The sequence below is a fragment of the Phaethon aethereus genome (genome assembly GCF_964289735.1).
Source record: "Phaethon aethereus genome assembly, chromosome: 8".
Classification (NCBI taxonomy): Eukaryota; Metazoa; Chordata; class Aves; order Phaethontiformes; family Phaethontidae; genus Phaethon; species Phaethon aethereus.
The window spans coordinates 28,792,385-28,819,489 of NC_138584.1; the positions used below are offsets into that span (position 1 = coordinate 28,792,385).

The 27,105-nt window shown below is 37.6% G+C and overlaps 1 protein-coding gene across 1 annotated transcript; it reads left to right on the forward strand.

Moving 5' to 3' along the window:
• Positions 1-9: 9 nt before the first annotated feature.
• On the forward strand, positions 10-21,832 carry SCP2 (sterol carrier protein 2; the record flags this gene model as incomplete). Its single annotated transcript, XM_082002716.1, has 16 exons — positions 10-51; positions 2,161-2,215; positions 2,787-2,858; positions 4,748-4,879; positions 5,854-5,918; positions 6,967-7,093; positions 7,983-8,046; positions 8,288-8,374; positions 8,980-9,130; positions 10,028-10,175; positions 12,026-12,133; positions 14,531-14,684; positions 18,183-18,276; positions 18,875-19,004; positions 20,451-20,530; positions 21,737-21,832. The coding sequence occupies 16 exons, from the start codon at positions 10-12 to the stop codon at positions 21,830-21,832; spliced, it is 1,605 nt and encodes a 534-aa protein (XP_081858842.1).
• Positions 21,833-27,105: the final 5,273 nt, after the last annotated feature.

Genomic DNA, 27,105 nt, shown 5'->3' on the forward strand with positions numbered 1-27,105 from the left:
ACCGCCGTCATGCAGCGCCGGGTGTTCGTGGTGGGCGTTGGTATGACCAAGGTACGGGGCTGTCCGCCGCGCCGGCCCAGCTCCGCGCCACTGGCCTGCGCTCTCCCCGGCACCGCCCGCGCGCCGAGGCCGTGCGGGAGGGCAAAGCGACACTTGGCGCCCGTGGTGGTGGGGGAGTCGGCCCGAGCGGGTCTTGCCTCGGCGGCGCTCCTGGGGCGTCTCCCCTCCGGCCGGCCCTTGTGGGCGCCTCCCCCGCCGGCGGCTGAGGGGGACGCGAGGCGGCGGCAGCGCCGCTGTGGGAGACGTGCGCTTCCTCCCCAGGAGGGCGTAAGGCCCCTCACAAAATACGGTTGCTGTGTCAGGAGCTCATTTGCAGGGAGGAGAGGCTTGTGGTGCCAGCCTGGGCCGGCCGCTCAGGCCGCGGTGGAAGCGCAAAGTTCACCTTTGGTTGGTATTCGGCAGGACGGCTCCACCGGCCAAGTTAAACGTTTCGAAGCTCCGTTGAACTGATCGATGTAACAGACTTAACAATGGCCAGAGTGTGTCCCCGTGGCACTGCGACCTCTGGTCAAGGGCTCGTCCCCTCTCTTTGGGGGGCCGGGGGGCCGATGGGAACTTGGGGAACGGGCGCCAGCGGGGCGGATCCCCTGTAGCTGCCGTCCTGATGCGTCTCTGTACCTGGCCGTGCCGTTGCCGACACAGAGTTCACACAGTGTGGCACATTTGCAAAGCAGCAAAAGCTAAAGGAACCCTTTTTATGTCGGTGGATGAAACTTTGATGACGACTTTGACATTTGCCAGAGTAGTCAGACACCACCCACCCCCCCTTTTAAATAACCTGTTGTTGCTGCATGTGATGTGATATGGGAGGAAATAAAAGGTAAAAGACTTCATTCTGTTAATTGTGGTCATTGGACTGGATCACAGGATGTAGTTTTTGGAAGTTACTGGACCTCACATAAAACTCAGTTGTGATGTGCTTGAACAGTAGTACTAAAACTTGTCAGACACCATATTACATGTTAAGCATTTTATTATCAAGTGTTATAGGATTGTATCCTTTATCTTTTTTAATCTTGATGTAATGTCTGCTAAAAATTGGTACACTTTCTCAAAACAACAATCTGTGTTTCCTGTATGTATAATTGTCAGTCCCACAGACCATGCCTTTCATTTTCAAAAGTGGATCAATCTCAGTTACCAGTTTAGTGTGATTTGAGAGATTGTCAATACTCTCTTTCACTCTTTGTTAGCCCAAGTAATGTCAATCATGTGTACAGACTCTCACAATGGTCAATTCACTGACTGATTTTTCTTATGACCTTCAGTATGAAGGTTTTCTGTCTAAATTAAGGAAAGGAGGCACTACAGAAAGTACAGCTAAGTGTGCAAAAGGCTGGAGTTGGGGAGGTAAGCATAAGGAGGTAGCAAATTAACTTTTATATACTAACAGTTAAAGTCAAATAATTTGTAGAACTAGAAATAGAGGATTTTTTTTTCATCAGTGACACTTTTTGTTAATGATGTAAAAATGCAAAACATGTATTTGTTGGTGGACTTGAAGGAGTCATAATACAAAGAAAACAGAAATACCACCTCTACTCCAGTGGTTTAACATATCATATGTATTATATGATTTGTAACAAAGTGGAATAAGGCTTGGGAAAGGGAGGCTTATGTAGAATTAAGTTCTGTACAAAGAACAAGCATTTTCTTGTTACAAGTAGGAGTATTACAAAATAAAGTGGAAGGGAAGTATTTATCAAAGCCTTAGTGAAGATTATATCATCTATTATAATGAATTGGTGAAGATGACACTTTATTCTCTGTCCCACCCACAGGCTTTGGACAGGTTTATCGTCTGTCTCTGTACAAGTCGTGTCTTTAAGACTGAGCAAAAATGATCATCAGCTTCCACAAAATTACACTATTTTCTGGTTTTGGCTATCTGGCAGTAGAACTTGGGAATTGTGCAGATTTTGTGCATGTACTTTTGGGTCAATTAAATTAAATTGTTTGCATTATGTAAAACTGATTGTTCACAAACAGATTTCTAAGTTAAATATAAAACCTCTAAAGGTATCAGTTTGAGCAAAAGATGTGTTAAACCTCACTGTGATTTGTTTGGGTTTTTTTTCCTCCTCTTTTTTTTCTTGTCAGTTTGCAAAGCCTAATGAGAAGAGCATTGATTATCCTGACATGGCTAAGGAGGCAGGTAATTTAATAATAAAGCAAGCATTTTGTTTGATTGCTGACACTTATTTTAAGTCTTACAGTTAATCTTTTTGTTATACATATGAAGAGACAGCTATTGTTCAGTAAATACATACATATAAAAAGCTAATCTAAAATTGATAAACGAGAACACTTTCACAAAATCATAACTGTTCAACTCACTGCCTTCCAGTACTGAAGGCAAAAGGATAGCTTAAAATTGAATTGGACGCTTAAATAATTTCATACGTACCTATATTATTCAAACATACTTTCATTGGGACAAACAACCTTTATGCATGAAAACAGAATTGATTGCATGAAATTTTCAGATAAAGGAGCTTGTTCAGAACTCAAAATACTGCAAAATTGTCCTTACGAGAATTAAGATGCAGGACTATATTAAGTTGGCATCATATATTAAAGAATTTTTATAGCGCTCTCTCCTTCTTGTTTGTGAATGCATGAATCACATATAGTAAGCTAGGTTTGCTTGTTATGAGAGAGCTGCTTTTTTTTTAACCTTTTACACCTTTTAAACTTTTTTCAACTTTTCAACTGTTTTTTTTTAGGCCAGAAGGCTTTAGCTGATGCTGGGATTCCTTATTCAGCGGTAGAGCAGGCATGTGTGGGTTATGTTTATGGTAAGTAATGCCATTTGATTGGGATGTGACGTCTGTGACGTTTGCAGATGTGTGTGGATAAAATGTGGGGCATCCCGCCAATTTCAGGTTATAGTATTTAATCGTGTCAGTTTGTAGAACTGTCTCAAAATTTAAAAATTTTAAAAATTATTATTTTTAGGTATCACAGATCTATGTCTGTTTATTTGTGGAGTGCACAGTTCTAGTTACAGGTATGGAAAGACTTCCATAAAATTGTGTCTTGCAAATGAGCTTTATACAAGTAGCTCTTTCAGCAAGATTGTGTGGTATATTTATGCAAGTGGTGCAAGACTTATGTATTAAAATGTTTATGGAAATAGAGTTGAAATTCTTTTATTCTTTGCATGATGCTCTGTGTACACTAGAATGGATATGCTTGTTTATGCAATGCTCTTGAGTTGAAGACACTTGCTAGGGGTATTACAGGGATCAAGCATCTACTGCGTCCTTGCACTTTCAGCCCAAGAGCACAGAAGAGATACCTGCTTGAACTCAACTCTGTGATAGATGAGATCTAATCTGTGAGAGATTCGTAACTATTTTAATCCTATGGGCATATGTAAAACATAACCATGGCTTATGTACTTTATAAGATTATTGAGAGCATATGCATTAGTATGGCTCTGGATTAATGCTTCACAGCTGATGTAGACAAAACTGAGTTGTTCACATAACATCACAGTGCTGCCCTGCCTTCATTACCAGCAGAACCCTTGTGGTTTAACCCCAGCCAGCAATTAAGTGCCACACAGCTGCTCACACACTCCCCATCAGTGGGATGGGTGAGAGAATTGGAAGGGTAAAAGTGAGACCACTCGTGGGTTGAGATAAAGACAGTTTAATGAGTAAAGCAAAAGCCATGCGTGCAAGCAGAGCAAAACAAGGAATTCACTTACCACTTCCCATCGGCAGGCGGGTGTTCAGCCATCTCCAGGAGAGCAGGGCTCCATCACACGTACCTGTTACTTGGGAAGACAAACGCCATCGCTCTGAATGTCCTCCCCTTCCTTCTTCTTCCCCCAGCTTTCTGTGCTGAGCATGATGTCATATGGCCTGGAATATCCCTTTGGTCAGTTGGGGTCAGCTGTCCCGGCCGTGTCCCCTCCCAACTTCTTGTGCACCTTCAGCCTCCTCGCTGGTGGGGTGGGGTGAGAAGTAGAAAAGGCCTTGACTCTCTGTAAGCACTGTTCAGCAGTAACTGAAACATCCCTGTGCTATCAACACTGTTTCCAGCACAAATCCAAAACACACATAGCTGTTATGAAGAAAATTGACTCTAGCCCAGCTAAAACCAGCACAAGCCTCTAACAGATTTTAGCAGACATTCTCAGCAGATGCTTTTAACTTGCAGTTGCTGCTTATTGTAGTGAGAGGTGATGGTGTTAAATGACTGGTTTGAACCTTTTCCTGTCACTCCACAGATGTCTGATGTATTTCACAAAACAGTCAAAATCAGATTTCTATCATAGGGAAATCTATTTCCATTCCAAAGAGAGTTTTCTATTTACTTTCTTCCTGTTTGCCTATTAATGACTGTATTATGGCAACTGAAGTAGGGTCTGTCAGGTGTAGTATCTGTAGCCAGTTTCCAAGCCACACCTGTAAGACATTTCTGTCCAGTGCAGTTACCTTCACGGCCTGTTATCACAGAAGCAGAATAAACTTCTGTTTTTCAAAATCTGATGATTTTAATCTTCTTTCTCAGGTTCTTGTACGGTGGATACTTGAGAGACATACTCAAGATGACAGTTCAGAAGTTCAAGTTCACAGTCTATAGCATTGCACATGCCAATCCACATGATGGGATTTCTTTTTGCTAGTCAGGTTTGAGTATGTACCTTATTTTAATGTTGTGTCTCTCTATAAAGGTGACTCAACCTGTGGACAACGGGCTATTTATCATGGTTTGGGTTTAACTGGCATTCCTATCATTAATGTTAACAACAACTGTGCTACTGGATCAACTGCTTTGTTCGTGGCCAGGCAGCTAGTACAAGGAGGTAAGTTGTTTCTGCTCTGGGGCTGGGTAATACATATTCTCTATTTCTGTAGAAATAACTTGAATGAAGAAAAGAACTAGTGAATGTATGAGTACTCCAAGTTGTAAATGTCCTATCCTCATAGGCAAAATTGTGTTTTCTGCCTCGCTCAGCTGTAAAGGTTGGTCAGTTGTATAGACAAATAAAAGACAAAGCACTTAAGAGAGACTATGACTACGAACTAGAGCATTATGTGTGAGTCTATACCTAAGAGACTATGCCTGTGATGCAGTAAGATGGTATATATAGATATAAATGTGCTTTCCTGTATTATAAGCTGTATGAACCTAGTAAGTAATAAGCCAGTTAAGTTTTTTTCTGGAAGAATTGTTCGGAGTAGTGCAGAACAAGTTGCATTACAGTACTGCAAGACACTAGACTCTGCAGGATGAAAAGGAGAGAAGAATCTGCTAAAGAGCTTAGCTTTTTTTTTTCTTTTCTTTTTTTTTAACTTGAAGTTAACACAAGTGTTTGAATAATGCATTTCTGGAAGGGAGCAGAAGTCTGCCTTGTGACAGACTATACTTTGAACTGAGAGATGAGTGCTTCCTTTTGTTTCTGTGGTTCCTTTGTGGACTTTAATACTTTCTTGCACTTAAATGCTGATGTTTTTGTAAAGAAAACTATAGTAACATTCTGTATGATTATTCTAGTATTTGTAGTAGAGACATAAGTGCTTAGTCATCTAAGATAATTGCTGTCAAACAATTTAAAAATAAACCCAACCCTGTAGTGAACAGGGGTTCATTCTTCAGTATCAGTATGTTTGTATCAGTATCATTCTCATCCCAGTTTGACTCTCTGTCAAAAATGAGGCAAGGAGGAAGAGCAGCTGGTAGGTGTTTATGTCTATTTCTTGTAATGGAATTGTTGTTAATATACAATGTCATTTATATTTACATTGTGTTTTAAATAGCCACAAATTTTATTTTAAGGTTTGGCAGATTGTGTTTTGGCACTTGGCTTTGAGAGGATGGCAAAAGGATCCCTTGCTTCAGGTGTAAGTGTCTGGAACACTTTATACGTTTCCTTGTATTTGTAGATGAAATACACCTCCTCATTCTCTCAGACATGTTCTCATAAATACCAGTTCCTTTAAGATGTTGCTGTAGATGATTGCAAAATAAACCATTATTTTGATCCATGGAAACTTTTAATGAGTTTTATGATTGTGACTGTGGATATGATATACAAATTTTGCATGGAATGTTTTAGCATTGATGTTATAATACATACCTATTCATGCTTTTACTATTTGGCCAAGAATACGTTAAAAGCAGGGTTAATAGGGAAAAATGAAAATACCAGATACTGAAGCATTGAGCAATTGAAGTGTCTTTCTCAAAATGACACAGCAAATTGAAGAAAGATTCTGGGTCTTCTAGCTTTTGGCTTCATGCTCACTCAGTTGACCAGTTACACACTTTTCCCAAAAACTAAGGGCTTCTGTAAACCATTCTTTCTTGTCTCTTCTTTATTTTTACTGGAGAAGTGTGGAGTTTTTGTTTCTATTTCACCTTATGGCAATCAATATTAGAGCCCATATGTTGTTTAACTACAAAACTGCCAAATTTGATAATATATGCAGAAGTTTGAGAAATGTTAAATTTAACAACTCGTTGAAATGAGTAAGAGTTCTCTTTAACATGCTTTATAATGTTTTGTCTACGCTTCATTGAAAATACTAATACAATATTAATTTTATAACTTGGAACTATGTTAACTATAGGATTTTAAGCTGAGGTGGAAAATACCTGGAGTCATCTGCTAAAAATAGTGCCTGTGATAGAAATCACATAGGGGTGTTCCTTGCCATGAATCAGTGCAAGGATTATAATATTAAGCCTTTGCTGCTTATTTACTCTTTCTTATAGTTGGGAAATTATGAATGCTTCAAAACATGTTACTGAAGTGCAACATACTGTCCAGTGGAATTCTTAAAATATCTGGAAAACCTCTATTTTGCTTGAAATCCATGCCACTTTCATGGTGATGTGTAAAGAAAAGGAAATTATGACTTGCTTTATAACTATTTCTCTCTTTTTTAGTTTTCAGACAGAACTAACCCAATTGACAAACATTTGGAAATTATGATAAATAAATACGGCTTAGCAAATTCTCCAGTAGCACCTCAGATGTTTGCAAATGCTGGCAAAGAACATATGGAGAAATATGGTATGCTAAAATACATTTTTTTCATTGTCCTCTTTTAATGAAGTGATTAAAAAACCTATATATATATTAGGATTTAATTTTTAAAACATTATAGCATTTAGTGTCCTTTCTTTTACCCAAGTACTACAACTGCAACATCTGCAGCTAACACATACAGGAATACATTTGGATAAAGAGTTATCTTCAGAAAAGTTGTTGATGTGTAGGCAAACAAAACCATCAGGAGACAAAATTAAGGCTGTGATACAGGGTGTCTGGTAATCATGCTACTGGTATGGTTTGTGCTTCTGTAAGGTCTGGGCCATAAGGTTGCATAACTTCCTGCATTTTTTCCTTGTGTCTTAGGATGGGTAGATATGCTTGGGACTGAAGTGTTTGATAAAAGCTTTCAGGTATTTGATTCGATATATAGTACTAGACTGCTGCCACTGCTGTTCTTACCCCCTCACCAGACAAGGGAGTTGGCTCCAAGGCAACTGGCTGGCCTGCTGAGTATCTTTTATTTGCACGTAGTTTTAGACTAGTATATGGAAAAATTTTAGACTTAGACTCCAATATTTCACTGCAGCTGTTGTGCACTGATAGGAAAATAAGCATTCAAGTTTCAGTAATTTAATAATACCTCAAATAAAATGCACTTATTTTCTGTACTATTGTGTTGATGTAAAATATCCAAGTAGGATGTTCTGTTAGCTAAAACTCAGCCGTGTTTAGTAGTCTTTATCTAATTCTTAGACCTAAGTTGAGTTCTAAGGAAAGCCTTGGTAACAATGAGTCTCTTGTAAAGATGCTTGTAAAGGTCAAATTCTCATGACATGGTATTTAAAATGCTAGGTAGTACTGTTTGGGTAAACAAAGTATTTCAACACAACATTATTTCCCCTTCCAGGGACAAATCCAGAATATTTTGCAAAAATTGCATGGAAGAATCATAGCCATTCAACTAACAACCCGTGAGTAATGTACTCTACCTCTATATTAAACATACGTTGCTGTTAAAAGATTAATGCAAAACTATTATTTTTAGAAATACTTTACAGAGTATATTCTTTATTATGCAATGAGAATTATACCCAGCATAAATTCTATATCCTGTGCCTTATACTTTGTAAAAATTGCTAATAGTTTGATATTAGTATGGCTACTGCTAAGGACTGTGCTAAAACTAAGATGGCATCTGTATGTTTTTCTTAGGTATTCCCAGTTTCAAAAGGAGTACACATTAGATGAAGTTCTGCATTCTCGCAAAATTTTTGATTTCTTGACTGTCTTACAGTGTTGGTAAGGAGAAGACTTAGCATTGTGAAATAAATCTTGATGTTAAGACAAATATGGTAGGACATGTATTTAAATAAAAGTCTGTTCGCGTGTAAATTAAAATTTACAGATTATTTTAAGTAAAACTTCATATCAATGAAACAAATGTGGAATCTCTGTCTTGACCAAACACTATGTAGATACTTGTTCACAGTATAATACAGTAAGCTGAAATACGTTTTGTACTTTGGGGCTCTCATGTCATTCTGCATCTTTTACCAATGTGCATCCGTTGCTGTTAAGCGTTGTCTTCGGCCTTTCCTATACACTCCTGAAAGACTTGTTGTTAACAATGTTTATAGCCAAGCAGAAGCTTTGATTTTTTTCTAAATTGAAAAACCTTAATGCTGCATTTCTATCTTGATGTTATGCATTTCAAATGTCTGTTACAAATATTACTGAAAGTGTCCAGCAAACGCTGATGGAATTTATCATTTCAGTGGCATCAGCCAAAGAAAGTGGCTTTTCATTTGTCCTTTTTGATTTTTGGTTTGTACTAAAAGATAGTTCCATGAAAGATTGACATTACTAATTTAGAATGATGACATCATTATTTTTCTTTCAATCAGTCCGACATCAAATGGTGCCGCAGCTGCAATTTTGGCTAGTGAGGAGTTTGTAAAAAGGTGTAAGTTGCAGCCAAAAGCTGTAGAAATTCTAGCCCAGGTGATGGCCACTGATTATCCAAGCACATTTGAAGAAAACAGTTGCATGAAAATGGTAGGTTTACAATTCTGCATTCCCTGGTACTCCTTAGGTGGGTTTTTTTTTTTTCAGTACCTGCAAGTCCTAATGATACTGTAAGCATTTTTATGTCAGTAAGCAAACAATTATACTTTGTGGTGAACATAAAAGTAATTTAATTTGGGCAGGTGGAATAAGAAAAGAGTATGGCTGTGGAGTAACAGTAAGGAATTTATAAACAGGCTATCAAAAACCTAGTTTTTAATAAATTATTTAAAGCTACTTTTTGAACAATTTGAACAGCAAGAAACACATTTATTTAATTTTTCTGTTTATAAGAGTAATGAAACTTAAAACCGTTTTATTTATGTCTGTGTAATAACTGAAGCTGAAATAACCTGTCGGGTATAGTCATGATTACTTGTGTAAGTAGAATGAAGGGGAAGACCTGAACTGCAAAATTCGGATCCCACTGCAAATTGACTAAAATAATTGGATGTAAGTCAAACCATTAGAATATCCAATAGTTTTTACTCTAGTCATGTTCTGTTTTGGTTTCAGATACAATTCTGGTCGGATGGCTGATAGAAAAAGGTAGCAAGACAGTTTGAAGATCTGTTTCAAGGTTGTTAGTCTGAGTCATAAAATAGAGCGATTTGGCTTGTGAGCAACATTGAGAAAATAGAGGATATTCTCCAGAAAAGTTTCCACATACCAACAATGAGACTTAGAATGTATTATTTCTTTCTATACTATTCATACTGTATGAATATTAAATGCTGTAATATGTGATGTATTAAAATAAATTAGAGTGCTACCTCCTACAGGTTACTTTCACATATATAGAAGTAAGTTTAAAATTAAGTGTAGAAATGAAGTTCCTAGCTATGTTTCCTTAATTATATTTTAACGTACAATTTGTTATTGTTGCAGGTTGGCTATGATATGACTAAAAAAGCTGCAGAAAAGTGTTTTGAAAAAGCAGGCCTGAAGCCTACAGATGTTGATGTAATCGAACTTCATGACTGTTTCTCAGTTAATGAGTTCATTACCTATGAAGCTCTCGGTCTCTGTCCAGAAGGTAATAGCATAAATGGAGATAATCTTTTAATTAAAATGGAAAGCATTAAAAATACCTTTAATCTGTTCATATAATTAGAACTTTGAGTTGTCTACTGGACAGATCTTCTATATTTGAAAGTCTTACTAGCTAACCTCATAAGAGGGAAAAGCAAGTTACCACTGTAGTAACACAAGGAAAACCTGCAAACTGTAGAACTAGTTTAGCAAATGAGCATGGTAATGTGTTTTCTGAAGAAATATGCAAGGCAAATTAAAGTGTTGGACAACTACAGGAAATTATACGGCTAGCTTGTGCAGGGTGGCTCTTTTAAGCAAGCAAAGCAAGGAGATCAAGGACTCTTGTGATCCAAGAATTACCTATAGAGCGCCTTACCAAGTTACTTATCTTTGATACAACTTTTTTTAAAAATCTTGAAACATCTTTGCCTTTGAAAATACAGAGTTGTTGGCAAGTTGTGAACATGCCTCTAAAGTCAACTGTGTAACAGTTGCACAATCTGTCCAGATTAGTTTAATTTCATTGAAGTGAGTGGATTTACAACAGGTTAAATGGCAGTGGAGTTTAGTTCTATGAATGTAAGTCAAACCATTAAAATTTTCAACTTAAGAGGTTTTTTATTTGATTTCAAATAAACAATGCATTAAAATGCTACTTCAGTATTTGATATATTTAAACTCTAAATGTATTTTCTTTGCATAAATAATAATCTGATGTAATCTTTCTCTAGTTTGTTTTTAACTAATTTTGAGGAAATATCATACTCTATCACTAGATGGTGTATTGTATTAATTCTAAGCTTTCTCACTGAAACAGAGAAGTTTATAGATCTTCAGGAAGACTTTTTATGTGTGTGTAGGTCTTCAAATATTTGCCTTTGCTTGCTTTTTACTGTCTTTTCTGTGTTTTTATGGTATCTGCAGTAAAAATGTTAAATGTTTGACATGATTTAATTAGGTACATTAAGCTTTTAAGCTTCATTACTTTATTCAAAGATACAGAAGAATCCTGATGGTACTTGTCTATTTGACCAATAAGTCTCATGTATGGTAATATAATAGTACAATTCTCACCACCTTTCAGTCAGTCTGACCTTAATAGTATGTGAAACTTATGTTGGATTAATCTTATTAGATTAATTAGACATAGAGATTAGTGAAATGGCATAAACCACATTGTGGATTTAGATGTGCAAGACGAAACTGCTATTCTCAATTAATGGCAGAAGTTAAGTTATAAATACAGGAAATGTGGCAGATTTTTTTTAGCCTTTGACCTTAGTGATGTAGGCTGAGGAAGCTGGTACAAGAATAAAGGAGTCAGGGACTGGTTAAAGGGGAGAACTGTCTGCTGAAGGCATGGGAACTATAGCCTGGAAAGTTAAGCAATTTTAAGCATTAGTCTTACGAGTGGTTTTATTTACTATCTTAATGTCTTAATGCAGCCCAGAGTACTTGTAGCCGCCTTTGTGGCAAGGGCTTATGTTCAACTTGGTGTTCACCAGGACCCTCATGTTCTGGGGGTCACAAATTAGTACTAACCCCTCTTTTACAAAAAACATAATGCAGTTTCATTGATAAAATAATGAACAGCTTCATTGTATTGGTTATATCCTAACAGTTTATATAAACAAAACAGCAAATCTTAAAAAGTTTTTGTATCAAACAATAGCCTTTTTACTACTTTTCCATGTTCTGCTTTCTTCAGTAGTATAAGCAAATCTTGTTTATGTAGTTTGGCTAATTTCAATTTGCTCTTTGTAGAATCTGTGGTGTACTGTTTCCTAGGTTTTGACTGACATGCAGCATCTTTGGTAAGTGACAATAGAATTGAAACTTCCTGTTTTATAGGAAGAGCATGTGACCTGATTGACAGAGGAGACAATACTTATGGAGGAAAATGGGTTATTAATCCTAGTGGTGGCTTGATTTCAAAGGGACATCCACTTGGTGCTACAGGTATGCAAACAACTATTTCATTTAGTCATGCCAGTTAGATACGAGATACGGCGCTTGAGCAGGCAGATGCTTCCCACGTGTATTTGTCTGTATGAAACAATGAGGGCTTCCTAAGACTAGAAGGAAGCTCTGGAGTTGATTCTCATTTCCAACTAATGGCAAGCATTAGGGCAGGTTGACTGTGCAACATTGCTCAAACCAAGAGAGTTGGAGTGTGAATTTGATCATTAGCACTTATTTAATGTTATGGTGCTACTTTTTCTTTTGTTGTTAAAGCAACCTGGAAAACAGCTTAACGTCTTTTCTGAATAATGCTTAATAGCGCAACTTCTGATGAACATAGTTTGAATAACTATTTTTGTATGTTGTCATGCTTTAAAATTCAGATTTTGGAGGTTTTTACTGCATCTGAATAGACTGTACACTTGTTAGCTGTAATAAAAGCTATTTCTGTTGAGCCTTGGATGTCAAAATATTTATCTGATGTTTACAACAGAAGCTCAGTTAGTCACCATTTCCCAGCAACATAGGTTTTACTTTTTTTTGTTTTGCTTTTTGTTTTCTTTAAACTGCTACACATGTTTCCAAATGAGATGGCTTTTGGATAAAATGTGTTTGGATTTGTGATGATAATTCACCTTCCTTATTTGTAAATGAGAAGTTGTCAGAAAACTGGAGAAGAGGAAATGTTGTAAAACAACAAACCTTAATCTAAACAGCTGTAACAGCTAGATAACCTGCAGTTAGTGTAGGGGGGAAAGTATTAGGAAACTTTGAAAGAAAAACATTCCAGGTAAATAAGACTGCGGGTATCTGTAACAGGATGAGAGTATTACATTGCTTGGTATGTGTTAAATTTTTGTCAGTTGTGCAGTGATAAATGTAGAGGTGATTACTGGTATTCATGACTCTCTATTGCCAAAGGATGGGGGGGAAGAGTAATTAAAATGCACAAAATTACATGTCTACAAACTGTCAGCTTAATTTCACTATAAAACAGTCTTGAGGCTTCCTATATGCTAATCAGGGGTCATATCAGTCATCTTAAGTTTCTAAACCATTCTAGGGCAGGATGTACCATGGTACACATTCTGTCCTTGAGGCTGAGGGAGTGTAAATGAAATCTGTTAATTCTCATCTATGACCAGAATTATAAAACTTCTTACTCATCCTCTTGGTAATGTTTCACTTGGCAATGCGTAAAATTCGGTGCATAAAATACAGATTCCTCCTCGACCTTGCCCAAGGGCCTACAGAGTTGTCTAGGGGAAGGGAGAAGAAGGGGTGGAGGTCTGTGGGTGATGGAGGGAGGAAGAAATGTGCGTGCCGTGGAACTGGATCATAATTGCAGAAATAGCTGATGGAATAGTAGGGGGAGACTGAGGGTAAATGTAATCTGAAAATCAGGGCAATAATGAAAAGGGATTCACCTTCATTTTGGGCTTCCCAAGAAAAGTTATTTCTAGGTATCTGAGCTGTCAAGAATTAACTTTCTCAAATCCTATTGCATATATTCACTTAATATCTTATTAGGAAAGGAAGTTTATGGAATATGCTTGTAACATATTCCTTACTTCATTTAACCAGCTACGCCCAGCACTAATTTTAATTACAATTCAGTTGTGTATTCTAGGGCTTTTTCTTCTCTTGTAGTATAATACATACTTCTTATGAGCATTTTTAATAGTAGGCATTTGTATTGCAAAGAAGAAAAAAAACGGTTTTCCAGAAGATCTTTGGTTGTATTTCTGTGTTTGTTAGATTTAGCAAACTAATGTTGAATTCAGGTTTCCACTCTGAGGTAAGTGTCGATGTGGAGAGGTGAGCTATACTAATGCTTCTGAGGTGTCTTCAGTAGCTATTACAGCATTGCTATAAAGATGCCGTAGCACATAAAACTACTTTAATATGCTTATGCTTGTCATGTATTTGTGTCTTGGAGGTTCAAAAGTCGATCCTGAGTTGTCTGTTTGATAAGGGCCTTTGGAGTTTTTTTAGGATAGCTCACACTGTATGTCCCACCACGTGACCTCTTAGGCAATAGCTTTGTCTAGCTTCTCTCTATGCAGTTCTTGTAGAAATGTGAAAAACGGGTACCTTTGAGTTTCAAAGTTGCACGTACTCAAGAGCGTGGATCGCTTCTGTCATGACCAGTTTTTCTGTGACTTCCCCACAGTGTCTTTTCTGGACCTGCGCTAAACCGGCCGTCTTTACAGCTGGCGCGGAGAGCAAAGCTTGCGCATTTAATTTTAAATCCCCTTCTGTTAACCCGTGTCATGTTCCAGGAGGGCAGGGCGCGGGGGATCCGGTCAGTGGAGGCACGTGGGGCGGTTCCTTGTTGCCCCCTCCCCACGCCGGGCTGGCCCGGGCCCATGCGCTCTGTGCTCGATTTTTCAGGCCTGGCGCAGTGCGCCGAACTCTGCTGGCAGCTGCGCGGTCTGGCCGGGAGGAGGCAGGTCCCCGGGGCAAAGGTCGCGCTGCAGCATAACCTGGGCCTCGGCGGGGCCGTGGTGGTGACACTCTACGGCATGGGCTTCCCCGGAGCCGGCAGGTGAGAGCCCCGCGAGGCTGTGGCTGCCCACAGCGCTCAGTCGAGACGAGATGGTCCGATTCCACTGCGTAACGCTCTGGGAGAAGCAGCTGTGGGGCAGTTGAGGGTCTGCCCTGTGCGTGTAGCTGACTTCTTGAGGAGGAAAAAAAAAGCACCGTGTGTACTGAAAGACCTTACAAAATAGTCACTTTTTCAGTCTGTATCACTGTAGAGCACAAGAAAGTGCACTGCTGAATGAAAATGCTCGTTCAGTATTCGTGTACAGGTATTGGTTATGCTGTCGTTGGAAACTTTAAGTATGGTTTCAGTAGTGGTGTAATCTAAGCTCACTTTGTATTGACTGTGCTCCCATATCTTTGTGTTTCAATACCAAAATTTATTTTTTCTAGAATTACTGTTTGTTTCTGTGCCAAAGATAAATTGCACTGTAAACTAAAACTTCCTCAACAGTTGGAACTGTTGTGTACCTACAGCACTGCAGGTGTATATATAGATCATAACTTACACAACATCTTACTCCTGATAGACAATATGCACTGTGAGTTATAAGTTACTGAAAAGAACAAACTGGCCCATAAAAATGGCTCACATGATTTCCTCTAAGGAAAGGTCTCATGTTTAGAGGTAAAAAGCCAACAAAACAAAAAATCCTTCCAAGAGCAAAACAGGCCACATTGAATTAACTGAAACTAGGGACTTGCCAAAAACAGCAAGACATACATGAGAATAGAGATACTTGCTGCTTTCACTGCTAAAATTGTTACTAGTTTGGTTTCGTGAAGAATTCCTTTCAGCTGTATGTGTTACATGTGGTATTCTAAGTACTTGTTAGAATACAGGCATGTTACTTGTCCAGTCCTGGGTAAAGAATTTGCCCTTGCAATTGTAGCATACCTCAGAGTGAGAGGAGAACCCTGCTGTGAAGCTGTCTTGAAATCTGCTGTAGTTCTATCCTAGGATGGCCGGGAATTGAGAGAAAATACTTAAAATGTGTAAATATACCAGAATTTTAGGAGAGACTTTTTTAATACAGAGTTCCCTCTACGTTTTCACTTTCAACCTCACTTAGAAAGATTGAGCTACTTTTTGTGGGTACTATGGCTTTGGTTTTAAAGATTGATACTTGGCATCAAGTATTATATATACTTATTATTATACTTATCTATAAGTATATCATACTTATATTTGCTCTAAAAATCTACAAACAGTAAAATTTATCATGTGGTGGACTTCCAGAAAGAAATATTCCCTTCCCAACTCATATTTTTAATGTCTGTTTTTGCTAGACGTGTACAATTCAGGTGACAGTGTAATCCGTGGAAGAGGTAATGAGAGAAGCAATTGAACTTTGAAGGGCTGCAGGAGTAGTTTTTTTGTAGTACAGTGTCAGAAGTGATAATCTTACCGCTTCTGTAATCTGTAAGAGGTTAGACCATATGAGAAAATAGGTGTGATACAGGAAAAAAACATGTCTTCCCATGGATTCTCTTCAGACACGCTCACAAAACTTGGCAGTGGGTGTTGGTACTCAGTTTTAAATGAGGGGAAGACTGTTGTAGGGAATATACTATTTTCCATTCCTTTGAGCTTTTGTCTTTAAAAATACTGTAATTTTTCCTGTTAGGAAAAGCTTTGCATGTATAGATAATGTTTCTCCTGAAGAAATTAAGTCAAATTTCCTATAATTCACTTCACCTTCATTGGTATTGAGAATTTGTTTAATTCTTTCTTAGGCACATCGCAAAGCAGAGAAATCTTAGCAATGCTAGATACTAGAGAAGCTTAAAAACGTTTAGTTCTCCCAAACGCTTTGTGTGTGGGAGATAGCCGATACAAGGAATTGCACTAACGTATATCAGACTTTGAAATGAAACAGTGCAGCTAATCTGTTCAGACACCACTTATTTAATTGAATGATGTTGTGTATTGTGTAATAAAGGGAAAGGTGGTGGCATTTCATATTTATGAAGACACTTCATACCATTTTTCCTACAGCAGTGCATGTAGACTTAATCATTGGATTCAGATCTAACCTGTAATTGGTGGCTTTAGTAATAGCTGCCAAGAATGTAGATCAAGGTAAATGACAGCAGGACTTGATCCATGTTGGACTGGTCTTTAAAACAGTTCTGCTATTTTTTGACACCTTACAGTTTTACCTCCTGTTAGTATAGCCTTGGTTTATTAGCAAAATTGATGTGTCGTCTTCAGTTGACACAGTCCCTACTATTGCCACCCTAGTAAACATCTATAGGGTAGTGTTAGCACCATACAAATAAATTCTAGCAACATATTCTTAAGTGATTCTGTTACTTCATTAGTATCAAACCTGACCACAGTTTTGAATACTGCTGCCAAGAGATGGTAATAATTACAAACTTGTTTTTCCTGCTGATTGAATTGCCATTTCTTTGGACATCTCTATATTTACTTCGGCTCTGGGTTCCTCCGCAGAATGCTGCTGTCAGGCCATGCAGGAAGACTACTTCAGAGAACTGGGAATAAAGATTAGTACCTCTTGTGACTGTTAAGGCCCACATGAATTGGGAGGGAAAAGGGCAAACAGTATTGCAATTCCATGAATGAATGGTTTTATATGAGCTGGAGCAGGAAGTCTCAGCATTACGTTTGATGACAGCCTATTGAAAAGATACAAGAAGTACCCTGCAAAGAGGCAGAAGCTCTCTGATATAACATTCAACCCAGAAGGAGAGCTCTCAGTGGGAAAGTGGAAAGTACATTAGTGCATGATGATCTGTAAGGATGAAGCTCTTTCCATATGTGCAAAACCCAAAATAATTGGCTTTTAATGTAGCCAGTTCATTTTTAAAATACACTTAGGAAAACAAAACAAAGTTGTAATTAACTGATTACTTCAAATGTCAGCCTTTGTTTCAAAGGAGATACTCAAAGCAAGTTTAGAAACATTAAGTCTTGCTCTTTTCAAAAAAAAAAAAAGACTTCTTGTTTGAGAGTATTTTTTTCTACATATTTGTTGTAGTGGGTTGGTGAGCCTTCATAGCTTCTACTGTAAATACAAGCTAGAAATTATTTTTACTAGAAATTGTTGTTAAGCAACATGGCAGAAACTAGGACCCCTTCTGGAAGTGCAACAACTAAACTTTTGGAGCCATTTTGTAAGGGAATTTGTTTTGCCAAAAAAAAAAAAAGGTAGTTCTCTGAGATGGTGCATGTGCTGCTCTCTCTTCACGCAAGGTGTGGCAATAGTGTTTGCTGATTTATCTTAACAAGATTACTTTGATTATAAAATCAGTGTTCTGTCCATACATGCAAAAATGTCTAGATACTTGAAGTGATTGTAATTCAAGCTGTCAAGCCCAGCAGAGACTAGGCTTCACTTTGATATCATATAGTTGCTCTATACTGCAGAAGTGTTTCAGTGTGTCTGTTCTCGCTGGTGGTAGGCCTGTTCATGATAATTTGAAGATTATGTAAATGTGATTAAAGGTATGTAAATGAATGGGTTTTTCATTTCAGCACCGGCCGTATTGCGGCTGTGCCTCTCAGTGCAGCTGTTGATGGATTTAAGTCACATCTGGTTTTCAAAGAGATTGAAAAGAAGCTCCAAGAGGTATTTGAATACTTCCTCTACCTACAACAGGATTTTAATTTATGACAGTACCCGTGTGAAACCTGATGGGAATATAGTAGCATCAGTCACTTCCTCAGTACTGCTCATTGAAACAAATGTTACAGCTTTGAATTTTACTATGTCAGAAATCTTTCTGTGCTGTGCCATGATTTTAAATTATTTTTTTTCAGATAGTTCCTATCTCATAAGGGTTTCAGTAAAGGCAAGTTTAGATTGTATGCGAGGAGCTTGCTAACTAACACAAGAAACTTCAAGTTTGTGTTTGTTGCTTGCTTTGTAAGTGTGATTAGAAGAAATCACATTTTGTCAGCCTTGCATTAAGACAAGACTGTTAGGACAGTGATCATTCTTCTTAGTTCATAGATTTTTAATAAATTTATAATTATAAAATTATAGCCTGTAGGTTTGGGGGGGTGGGTGTTAAATGGTTGTTTAAATGAAGCCTAATAGAGGGAAATAGGTATTTCTATGTGAGTAGAAAGGGTAAAGGTTTTACAATTACTTTATGTTTAACTCAAACTATTTTAAAATTACTTTGAAGTAAATGAATAATTTGCACATTACATGGTCATTACAGGAAGGAGAGCAATTTGTCAAGAAAATTGGTGGAGTCTTTGCCTTCAAAATAAAAGATGGTCCCGGTGGGAAAGAAGCAACTTGGATAGTAGATGTGAAAAATGGTAAAGGCTCTGTGGCAGTTAATTCAGGTTAGTGCTATTTTATTATGTCGTTGCAGAAAACACATAAAACTGATGAAGAGAATAGAAGTTCATATTCTGTTTAAGCTAATAGTGACCTTGAGCATAAATGGCGTAGAGCTGCCTTAATTTTAAACTTTTCTTATTACTGACAGTTTTAATCCATGATGTTTTGGACCAAGAATTAAATGTCTTCTACTCTGAATTCTGTCTAGATAACTGCATGTTTTCTTAGAGGTTCCAGACAGATCTGTCATATGACTTTTACAGGAATCAGAATTAAAAAAAAAAAACAAACAAAAAAAACACCTTAGGGCTTTTCTTGTTCTCACCTCTTAAAATTTGGGCCAGAAATGTAATTTGTAGCTATATCTTCAGTTGCTTTGTTGGAAACACTGGTGGGCGGTAAGCTGGTCTATCTTGTCAAGTTACTTCTCCTCTGCAGATAGTTAAGCAATAAAACTTGATTGATTTCAATACTGTACCAGCTGATGTAAACTTCAAGTTCCATTTTTAAAAAGGCAGGCATAAATAAGACTCATTTTGAGTGGTGGTGGTGAACCCCATAAAAGTATTGGAAAAAAAGGATTTGTACCTTTGCCATGAAAATGTCTTGTGTCATATCTGAAGTCATGCATCCTAGTAATGTAAATAAAAAGCCAAAGACTCTGAGTCTGTCCTCAGAATCTCATATATCCATGAACCTGCATCATAAAGCTTGTAATTAAAAACGTGACAGGGGATTTCATTCAGAATTCATTGATCTAACTTCTATCTTATAAAAAGAAAAGCACCATTTTCTGTTGTATGGACAACATTTTATCAAAGAGTTAAGTTTAATAATGAGATGAATGTAGCAAAAGAGCTGTGCCTTTTGATATATGTATTAACATTTCTGTCAGAGCTTATCAAGATAACTTTCCAGCTTATTTCTGGTAAAAAGATCCAAAAAACTTCTGGATTTGAATTAAATCAAATGAGCACTTTTAGAATGCGCATGTTGTTCCCATTGAAGGAGAGGGCAGGAAATGCCTGACATTTCAGTGATGATTATCTTCAGAGAGTGTCACAGGGCAAAACACATTTATTAAGATCAACTCTGAATACTAGCAAATTCAAGCTTGATAAAACTTAAGACGATTGTCAATGCTTGCAATTAACATCCTGTCTGATTACAAGCAGTTTATTATTTCTTTTCAAGGACTGAATTTGCTTAGCACCTTTTGAAAGGTCCATCTTTCTTCAGTGTTGGGATGGTCTGTGCTACAAGGTGGCACAGATGCCTGTTGGCTATTGGATGATCTCTTGCTGATATTTTTATAATGGCCCTTATTTGTATGTACTTCAGGTACCATTTTGCTAACTTGTAGTATCAACAGATTCTTCATGGAGTTGCAGCTTCTATTACTGTTTCATCTCTCAGTTTGAATCTTCATAGTCAACTCTATCTTACAGATAAGAAGGCGGATTGTACAATTACAATGGCTGACACTGATCTGTTAGCTCTCATGACTGGCAAAATGAATCCTCAGACAGTAAGTATAGGAAAGATGAGATAATAAGAGGACTGTCTGTTTGTTTTGAGCGTGTTTAAGTTGAAATCATTTAAATAAATCCCCTCCTCCAAAACTGCCATGGCTGATCTGAAAAATGACAATTCTTGACTTTCTCTGAACAAATTGGCCAAAGAAAGATTAATCAAGAAAGACAGTATCTACTTTTCTGAACTGGTATATATTATCTCAGACATCCTGTAGGTAACCAAGAAGGGAGTATAATAGTGCTTGGTTTGCAGAGAAGAGGGGACAAGTAGTGTTTGTAGTGTGACTTGAGAAAGGAGGAATGTTGGCCCTCTGTTGGGAGGGCTTTATGCTCATAGCTGGCATTAGCGTAAAGAGTAATCCTGATGCTGAAGAATGGAAATTAAGGTGAGCATCCACTGAATGCCTGTGACTGTTTCGGTTTTTATTCCTCACTGTGTCAAAAGCAACTGTAGTGTACAAGTAAACCGGACATTTAAGTTGATGTTCTGTACTTCTAAATTTGAAACGCTCTGGGTAACATTCTTTTAAGTTTTTGGTCTGGTAATCACAGGATAAATAAGAATTTTCACAAACCAGAAGAAGTTTGAAGGTAAAACACATTATAGAAATGCTGAAATGTACATGTAGGAAATTCAGAAGCGATTACAGTTTTACATCTAGAATTTGGATGCAGTTCATCTTTTTACAAGGTCTGGAGGAAAAAACCCATATCTCCAATGTGTCTGCTTCACAAACTAGGTTTGTAAAATTGAATTCACTGGTAACAAAACCAGTAATGGCTGTAGGAATTTCAGTAAGAAATCAGTTGTGGCATCTACTGTACATTATTGCTTTATAGTCTTCAAATGAAATAGTGAACTTTTATTCTATGAACTGTCATTACCAAAACATTGGGTATTCTACCCTGCTTTGTATACAGTTCCATTGCTATGGTACTGCAAGGAACACACAATACCAAGTTTATTCTCTTTAGGTATCACAAATATAATAAGCATACAACTTCTTCCATTTACTATTCTTCCTTCTAGTGTCAGAAAATATATTTGTTGATGAATGTAAGATACCTGCTAGGACTGTTGGAATTATAAAAGTGTAGTCCAGGACCTGCACGTATATAATAGTCCATAACTTTTGGGAGGGGTGCATTTTGTGATAATATGTTGTATTGCATTTCATACCATCTTTCTTTCTTTTTAGGCATTCTTTCAAGGCAAGTTGAAGATTTCTGGGAACATGGGCATGGCAATGAAACTTCAGAATCTACAACTTGAGCCAGGCAAAGCTAAACTTTGAGCTCATTAGAGTAAACAGTCAGTACTTGATATTCTTGACAAAATAGTAGAATGAAACTAGACATTATCAATAATACAGCACAGGCTGGGTTTAATTGGACCTCTCTCACCTAAATTCTGTGGTTAGAGACCTTAATTCTCTTAATAAATTCCATCATTTTGTGTATGGCAAAAGATTTTTAGGCTAAGCTTGAAGCACTAACTCTTACAAATGGTATATGGTGGGTCTTTGTGACAATTTTTGTTTTAATCAATATGAAAAATTTTATAAAACTTAGTTGAATGAGGCTGCATAGTGTTGTTCAGGTTAGTTGGGAAGAGAGTGAGGAAGGTTATAAATAGTTTGACATATCAGTTGCATTTTTTTAAAAGCCGTAATAGCAGGCCATACAAATGCTTTCAGATTTCCATTGTAATAAATCTGCTGCTGCTTAAATTAAAATTAAAAGGGGATCTCTAACACCATTTTTTTAGAATAGGCTTTAGGAATTTGCTATAAAATACTTTTCTTATTACTACTTTGGAATTAAAAAATAAGCAAAATATGCAGAAGTAAGTAGGAGCTGGAAGGTTGCTTTGAGATTCACAGGGTTTGATAATACTTCACCTTGAAAAAAGATTAGGTTTGCCAGGAGAGCAGAGATGTTGTATAACCAACATTTTACCTGTTTTCTCCTGAGAAAATCTGGTGTTGATTATTATGAAATTCTTATCAGTAATGGAAAAGCTTTAACTTCTGTTTTGGGAAAATGTATTCTGGTTGGAAGTTTAATAGAAAATTAAATGTAATTTTCCTGTTCGTTCTGTGTGTCACTTCCTCAGATTTGTAAACATGGATTTCACGCTAATGCACCGAATTGACTATTTTATTCAGATCGTCACGAAGGGGTCTTGCGGTCCTTCATTTTTTCCTCCTCAGGCCTTGTCAATAGATACTCCATAAACTACATCTCAGTCCAGTATATACACCTCACATCCTCACATATGTGGGCCATGACTGAGGAACTTACACATAAACTTTCACGTCCCTGGTTTAACTGAAATCATAATAAAAATGAGCCAATTCAAGGCAGTCATTCTGCCTATCTGGTGTGAATGGTTAGCAGATTGCTGAGCAGTAAGAAGAGCTGTACTGAATCAGACCAAAAGTTGATCTAGCCCACTATGTGTTCTGACTGTTGATACCTTGGAAGGAACAGTAAGATGGCCCAAACATTCGTTTACCCAGAACATTTTCCTAGCTGCCAGTGATTTTAATTTTTTTTTTTCAGCGCACAAATTTGAGCCAGAAGTGATGTGTCTGTGTCTAAAATTCTTGGTGGGTAGGCTTTCCTGAGTTTGTCCAGTTCCTTTTTGAATCCCTGACAGCTTTTTAGCATGGGTCAAGAATTTCTGTAGCTTACTACATACATGTCATGTGGAATTAAATTTATTCCTTTTTATCTTATGCATTGCAGTTTTATTTTATACCTCTTAGTTGCTTTTTTGTGGGTGGGTTTTTTTTGTTATTGTTAGTTTTTGTTTGGTTTTGTTTTTTTTTCTACTGGAAGAAACAGTGAACAACTTTGAAGCGCTCCTGGTATTGATAATCTTGCCCTATCACCTTCAGGCTTCACAGCTCAAAGAAGAGGACATTCTATTTAACTGTGTCACATGGGCAGGCCCTTGTAACCTTTTGGCCATCATGTATCCTTCCTGTATGCTGCATTCCAATTGTCCTATGTTAAAAAGCTTTCAAAGTACAAGAGCATTTTCTGCTTTTATTTTTCTTTCCTCAGTTGCTTTTCTGACAACTACTAGTTTTGAGCTGATGTTTTCGTAGATCTGTTAGAACTGGTGCCTCATTTCTTTCATATTAACTTGGTGCTTATTTCTGCACTGTGAAGCTGGAACTTTTTTTTTAAATATTCCATATGTATTGCTTTGTTTATGCTGAATTTCAACTATCTTTTTCTGTCCAGGCATTCAGTGTTCAGACCTGCCTGCAGCTTTTGTACCCAGCCCTTGTGTTTAATATCTGGATGAATCAATTTTTATCACCCCACTGTTCATCATCTTTTCCAAAGCATTAGTTTGGTGTCGAATAGGACAGATACTGCCTTGCTCCACTGAAAACATCTTAAAATACCATCTGGTCATATGAATCAGGTTAACTCTTGTGTACGTGTTTATTGACTTACCAAAAGGATTGTAGTAGAGAGGAGTCATGTCTCAAATGAAAGCACTGCTAGTTCTCTACAAAATAATATTTGCTAATGTATCCACTCCTTGTTCCAAAATTCTTGCCATTTGGCTTGTGGGTTAAAATAAAGGGGAATTACAAGATTGCAGCAGTAACTTTGTACTGAAGACAGTTTGTTCTTCTACACAGACTTGCATATACACCCCTTCATTAGCAAGCTTTGTCCTCCTTTTGAATCACTGATATGACCAGAGGAGCTTTAAGTAGATGTCTGTTATGCAAGCTAAGTACCTGTCTTTTCCAAGAATTTTGAGTACAGGCACAACATATTTTTGGCCACTGTTTAATTAAAGAAGCAAATGAATTTTGAAGTGTGAACAAACTAAAATGGATCGTAGTAGTCCACAACAATCAAAGTTTGGCTAATATGGGCTCGCGTGCAGGTTGAGATTACTTTTTAAGGTATAAAAAAAGCTGCACAGGAATATACAACACACACCCCCCGCCCCCAACAAACAAACAAAGCAAACAACCACCAAAACAGTGCAAAAAATAACTTTGGAGTTTGTTTGCTACCAAGAGAAAGACTATCCAAGTCTGACACCCTGGTCTTCAGAGAAATCTCTAGGTTTATACAGGCCCAGGACTTTTGGGTTTGGGCACTTGCAGAAAGGATGTCATTAAAACAGAGAGATTCCAAATTAAATGTAGATGTTTAGTTCACTTACTGAATGTAGCTAGCGGGACTAATGTAGAGATTAGCACAGCCTGCTTTCTCTGCTTGGAAGTAAGAAAACTAGTCCGTTCTGTATTTCTCTTGCAATATTCAAGACGGAGTAAAGAACAAAGTCAAATATATACAAGTTAATATCTTATTTAGACATCTGTCTTGTGTTACTCCTTCACTTTCAGCACCTCCTTTGTGTCATAACTTGCTGAGAATTTCTTAAATATAACATAATACTTTTTCTAATTTTCTTTTTTCTGGGAGTGAGACGTGGAGAGTCTTTTCTAAAAATCACAGATTCTCCATTTACATTCTGCAGTCTTAGAATCTGATAACTTTGAATAAATAAATTCCACAGTCATCAGGAATCATTTGCCCTGTTCATCATGATGAGCAGATTTTGACATTATCTCCAAGCTCTGTTATTTTTTGCGTAACTCAAAGCATTACCTAAGTTTTTACCATTTTAGAAATCTCTTTGCAAAAGTTTTCTTTCTCAGTCCATAACGCTTTCTTGACCATGCAGCATTAAGCCCTTTTCTCCAGCTAAAATCCACTGTAACTTTAGATCAGCCTTTCTTCTGAAGTTTATGTGTTATTCCAATTCTGTTACGTTAACTTGATTACTTGAGGGCAGAACTAGAAAGGTAGCTAGCAATACCAAGAGGTGGCTAGTCACTGAACGTAGCAAAGTTTAAATCTTTGGTTTCAAAGGCCTTGTGTAAAGAAAAAAAAATGTCTTAATCCTCTAGGCAGAGGGCTTAGTGTTCGCAGACTCCCAGTTCACATGGGAGGAAGTTTCAGCTTTAGACATTAAAATGCTCAGGAGGGTTGTTCTTCATTCATGGACTCTGGTGCATATCATTTGCAGCTATTGTTTTTTGTTTTTACCAGCTGTGATAAAAGTGTTAATTATTTGACAGCTAGAGATGCTGTCAGGTTGGCAGGTATATCTTATCTTTACTTTCTTTTATAAAATTCCTGTAATTCTTTCAGATATGAATTTTCCTAATTAAAAAAAAGTAAAATGTTTCATTGCTATAAGAGAAGCAAATGGATTTGTCAGAGTTGGAGCCAGTGAGGAAAGCGATGCCTGACTCAGCAGATCTGGCTTGCAGGAACTTGAGTGAATGCTTTGGTTTTGGAGCACAGATTTTCTTTTTAAACTTTTACTTGAGTTTTGTTTTTTAGTCCTGCTGCTTTGCCTAGTCAGAAATAGGTACAATGCAGTACATTACACTCACACACTTTATACCATATGCGTTTTCAAAAGTACTGCTTATAATTAATTTGGGTCATTAGAAGAAAAGCTGATGGTCAGAGCATGGCTCCTTTCCTTAAGAAAAGAGTCATGCTACTTCAGGAAATCTCAGTTCCTATGTTGAACTGGATAACAAATAGGAATTTGTGATGAAATTCTGAATTTGGGATATTCGCAAGAGTGGATCCCTCTGTGGATAAATGAGGGCATATCCATGGGCAGATGAGGCAGTCTAGGGGGAAGGCAGTTATTGCAGCTCTATGGCTGACCTTACCTCTTGAATAACTTCATGGGGGTGTGTGACACCGAGTGCCTAGTACAGGTGGTCATAACTGCAAGTGCTAGAAGGGGAATGGAGAGTCTGGCAGGTGGCTCATCATGGCTCTATTTGTGTAAAGCACGTCCTCCTAGTACGAAGTAATCTTGGATCCCTTTGGTAAGCAGCAGAGAGAGATTGGTTTGCTCAGTTGAGGAGGTTGCAAACAGCTGAGGCAGCTGGGTTAAGGGGCTGTTCTTTTGGGCAATAGATCATTTCAGCATGTGGGAGGATGGGATGAAGGGACTTGCCTAAATCTTCCCTGTCACAGTAGAAAACAAGAATCAAGTAATCACAAGGCTGGATTTGTCCATTTCCAAATGTCCAATTCATCTGAGGTCGGTTTAAACTGTTGCCTCCTTGGAACAGGAACTACATCGCTTCCTGTTTTACAGAGCACTGAGCTGGATGTCGGCTCTCGTTAAACAGAAAAGAATAAGAATGCAATTTGCCTGGTGGATAAAAGGCAGGAAAAAGTCCCTTAACTGAAAAATCAACACTTGAGGAAGCAAACCACATGTGGAGAACAAATGCTGGGAAAAAACCCAACTGTTTGGAACAAATTCCTTTATTACTTAAATAAACAGCAGTGTAATTTGTTGGAGTGACAGTGTAAGCTGTTCTGTACCCTGTATCTGGAAGAAGAATTCATTGCTAACTTGAAAGCAGTTGGCTTTATATGGCCCTGGATGGGTTCTCTGGGAAATGTTAGTTATATACTGTGATATAGGAACAGAAATACCCTAATAACGCTGCAGCAGGCTAAAAGGAACATGGATAGTAAAAAC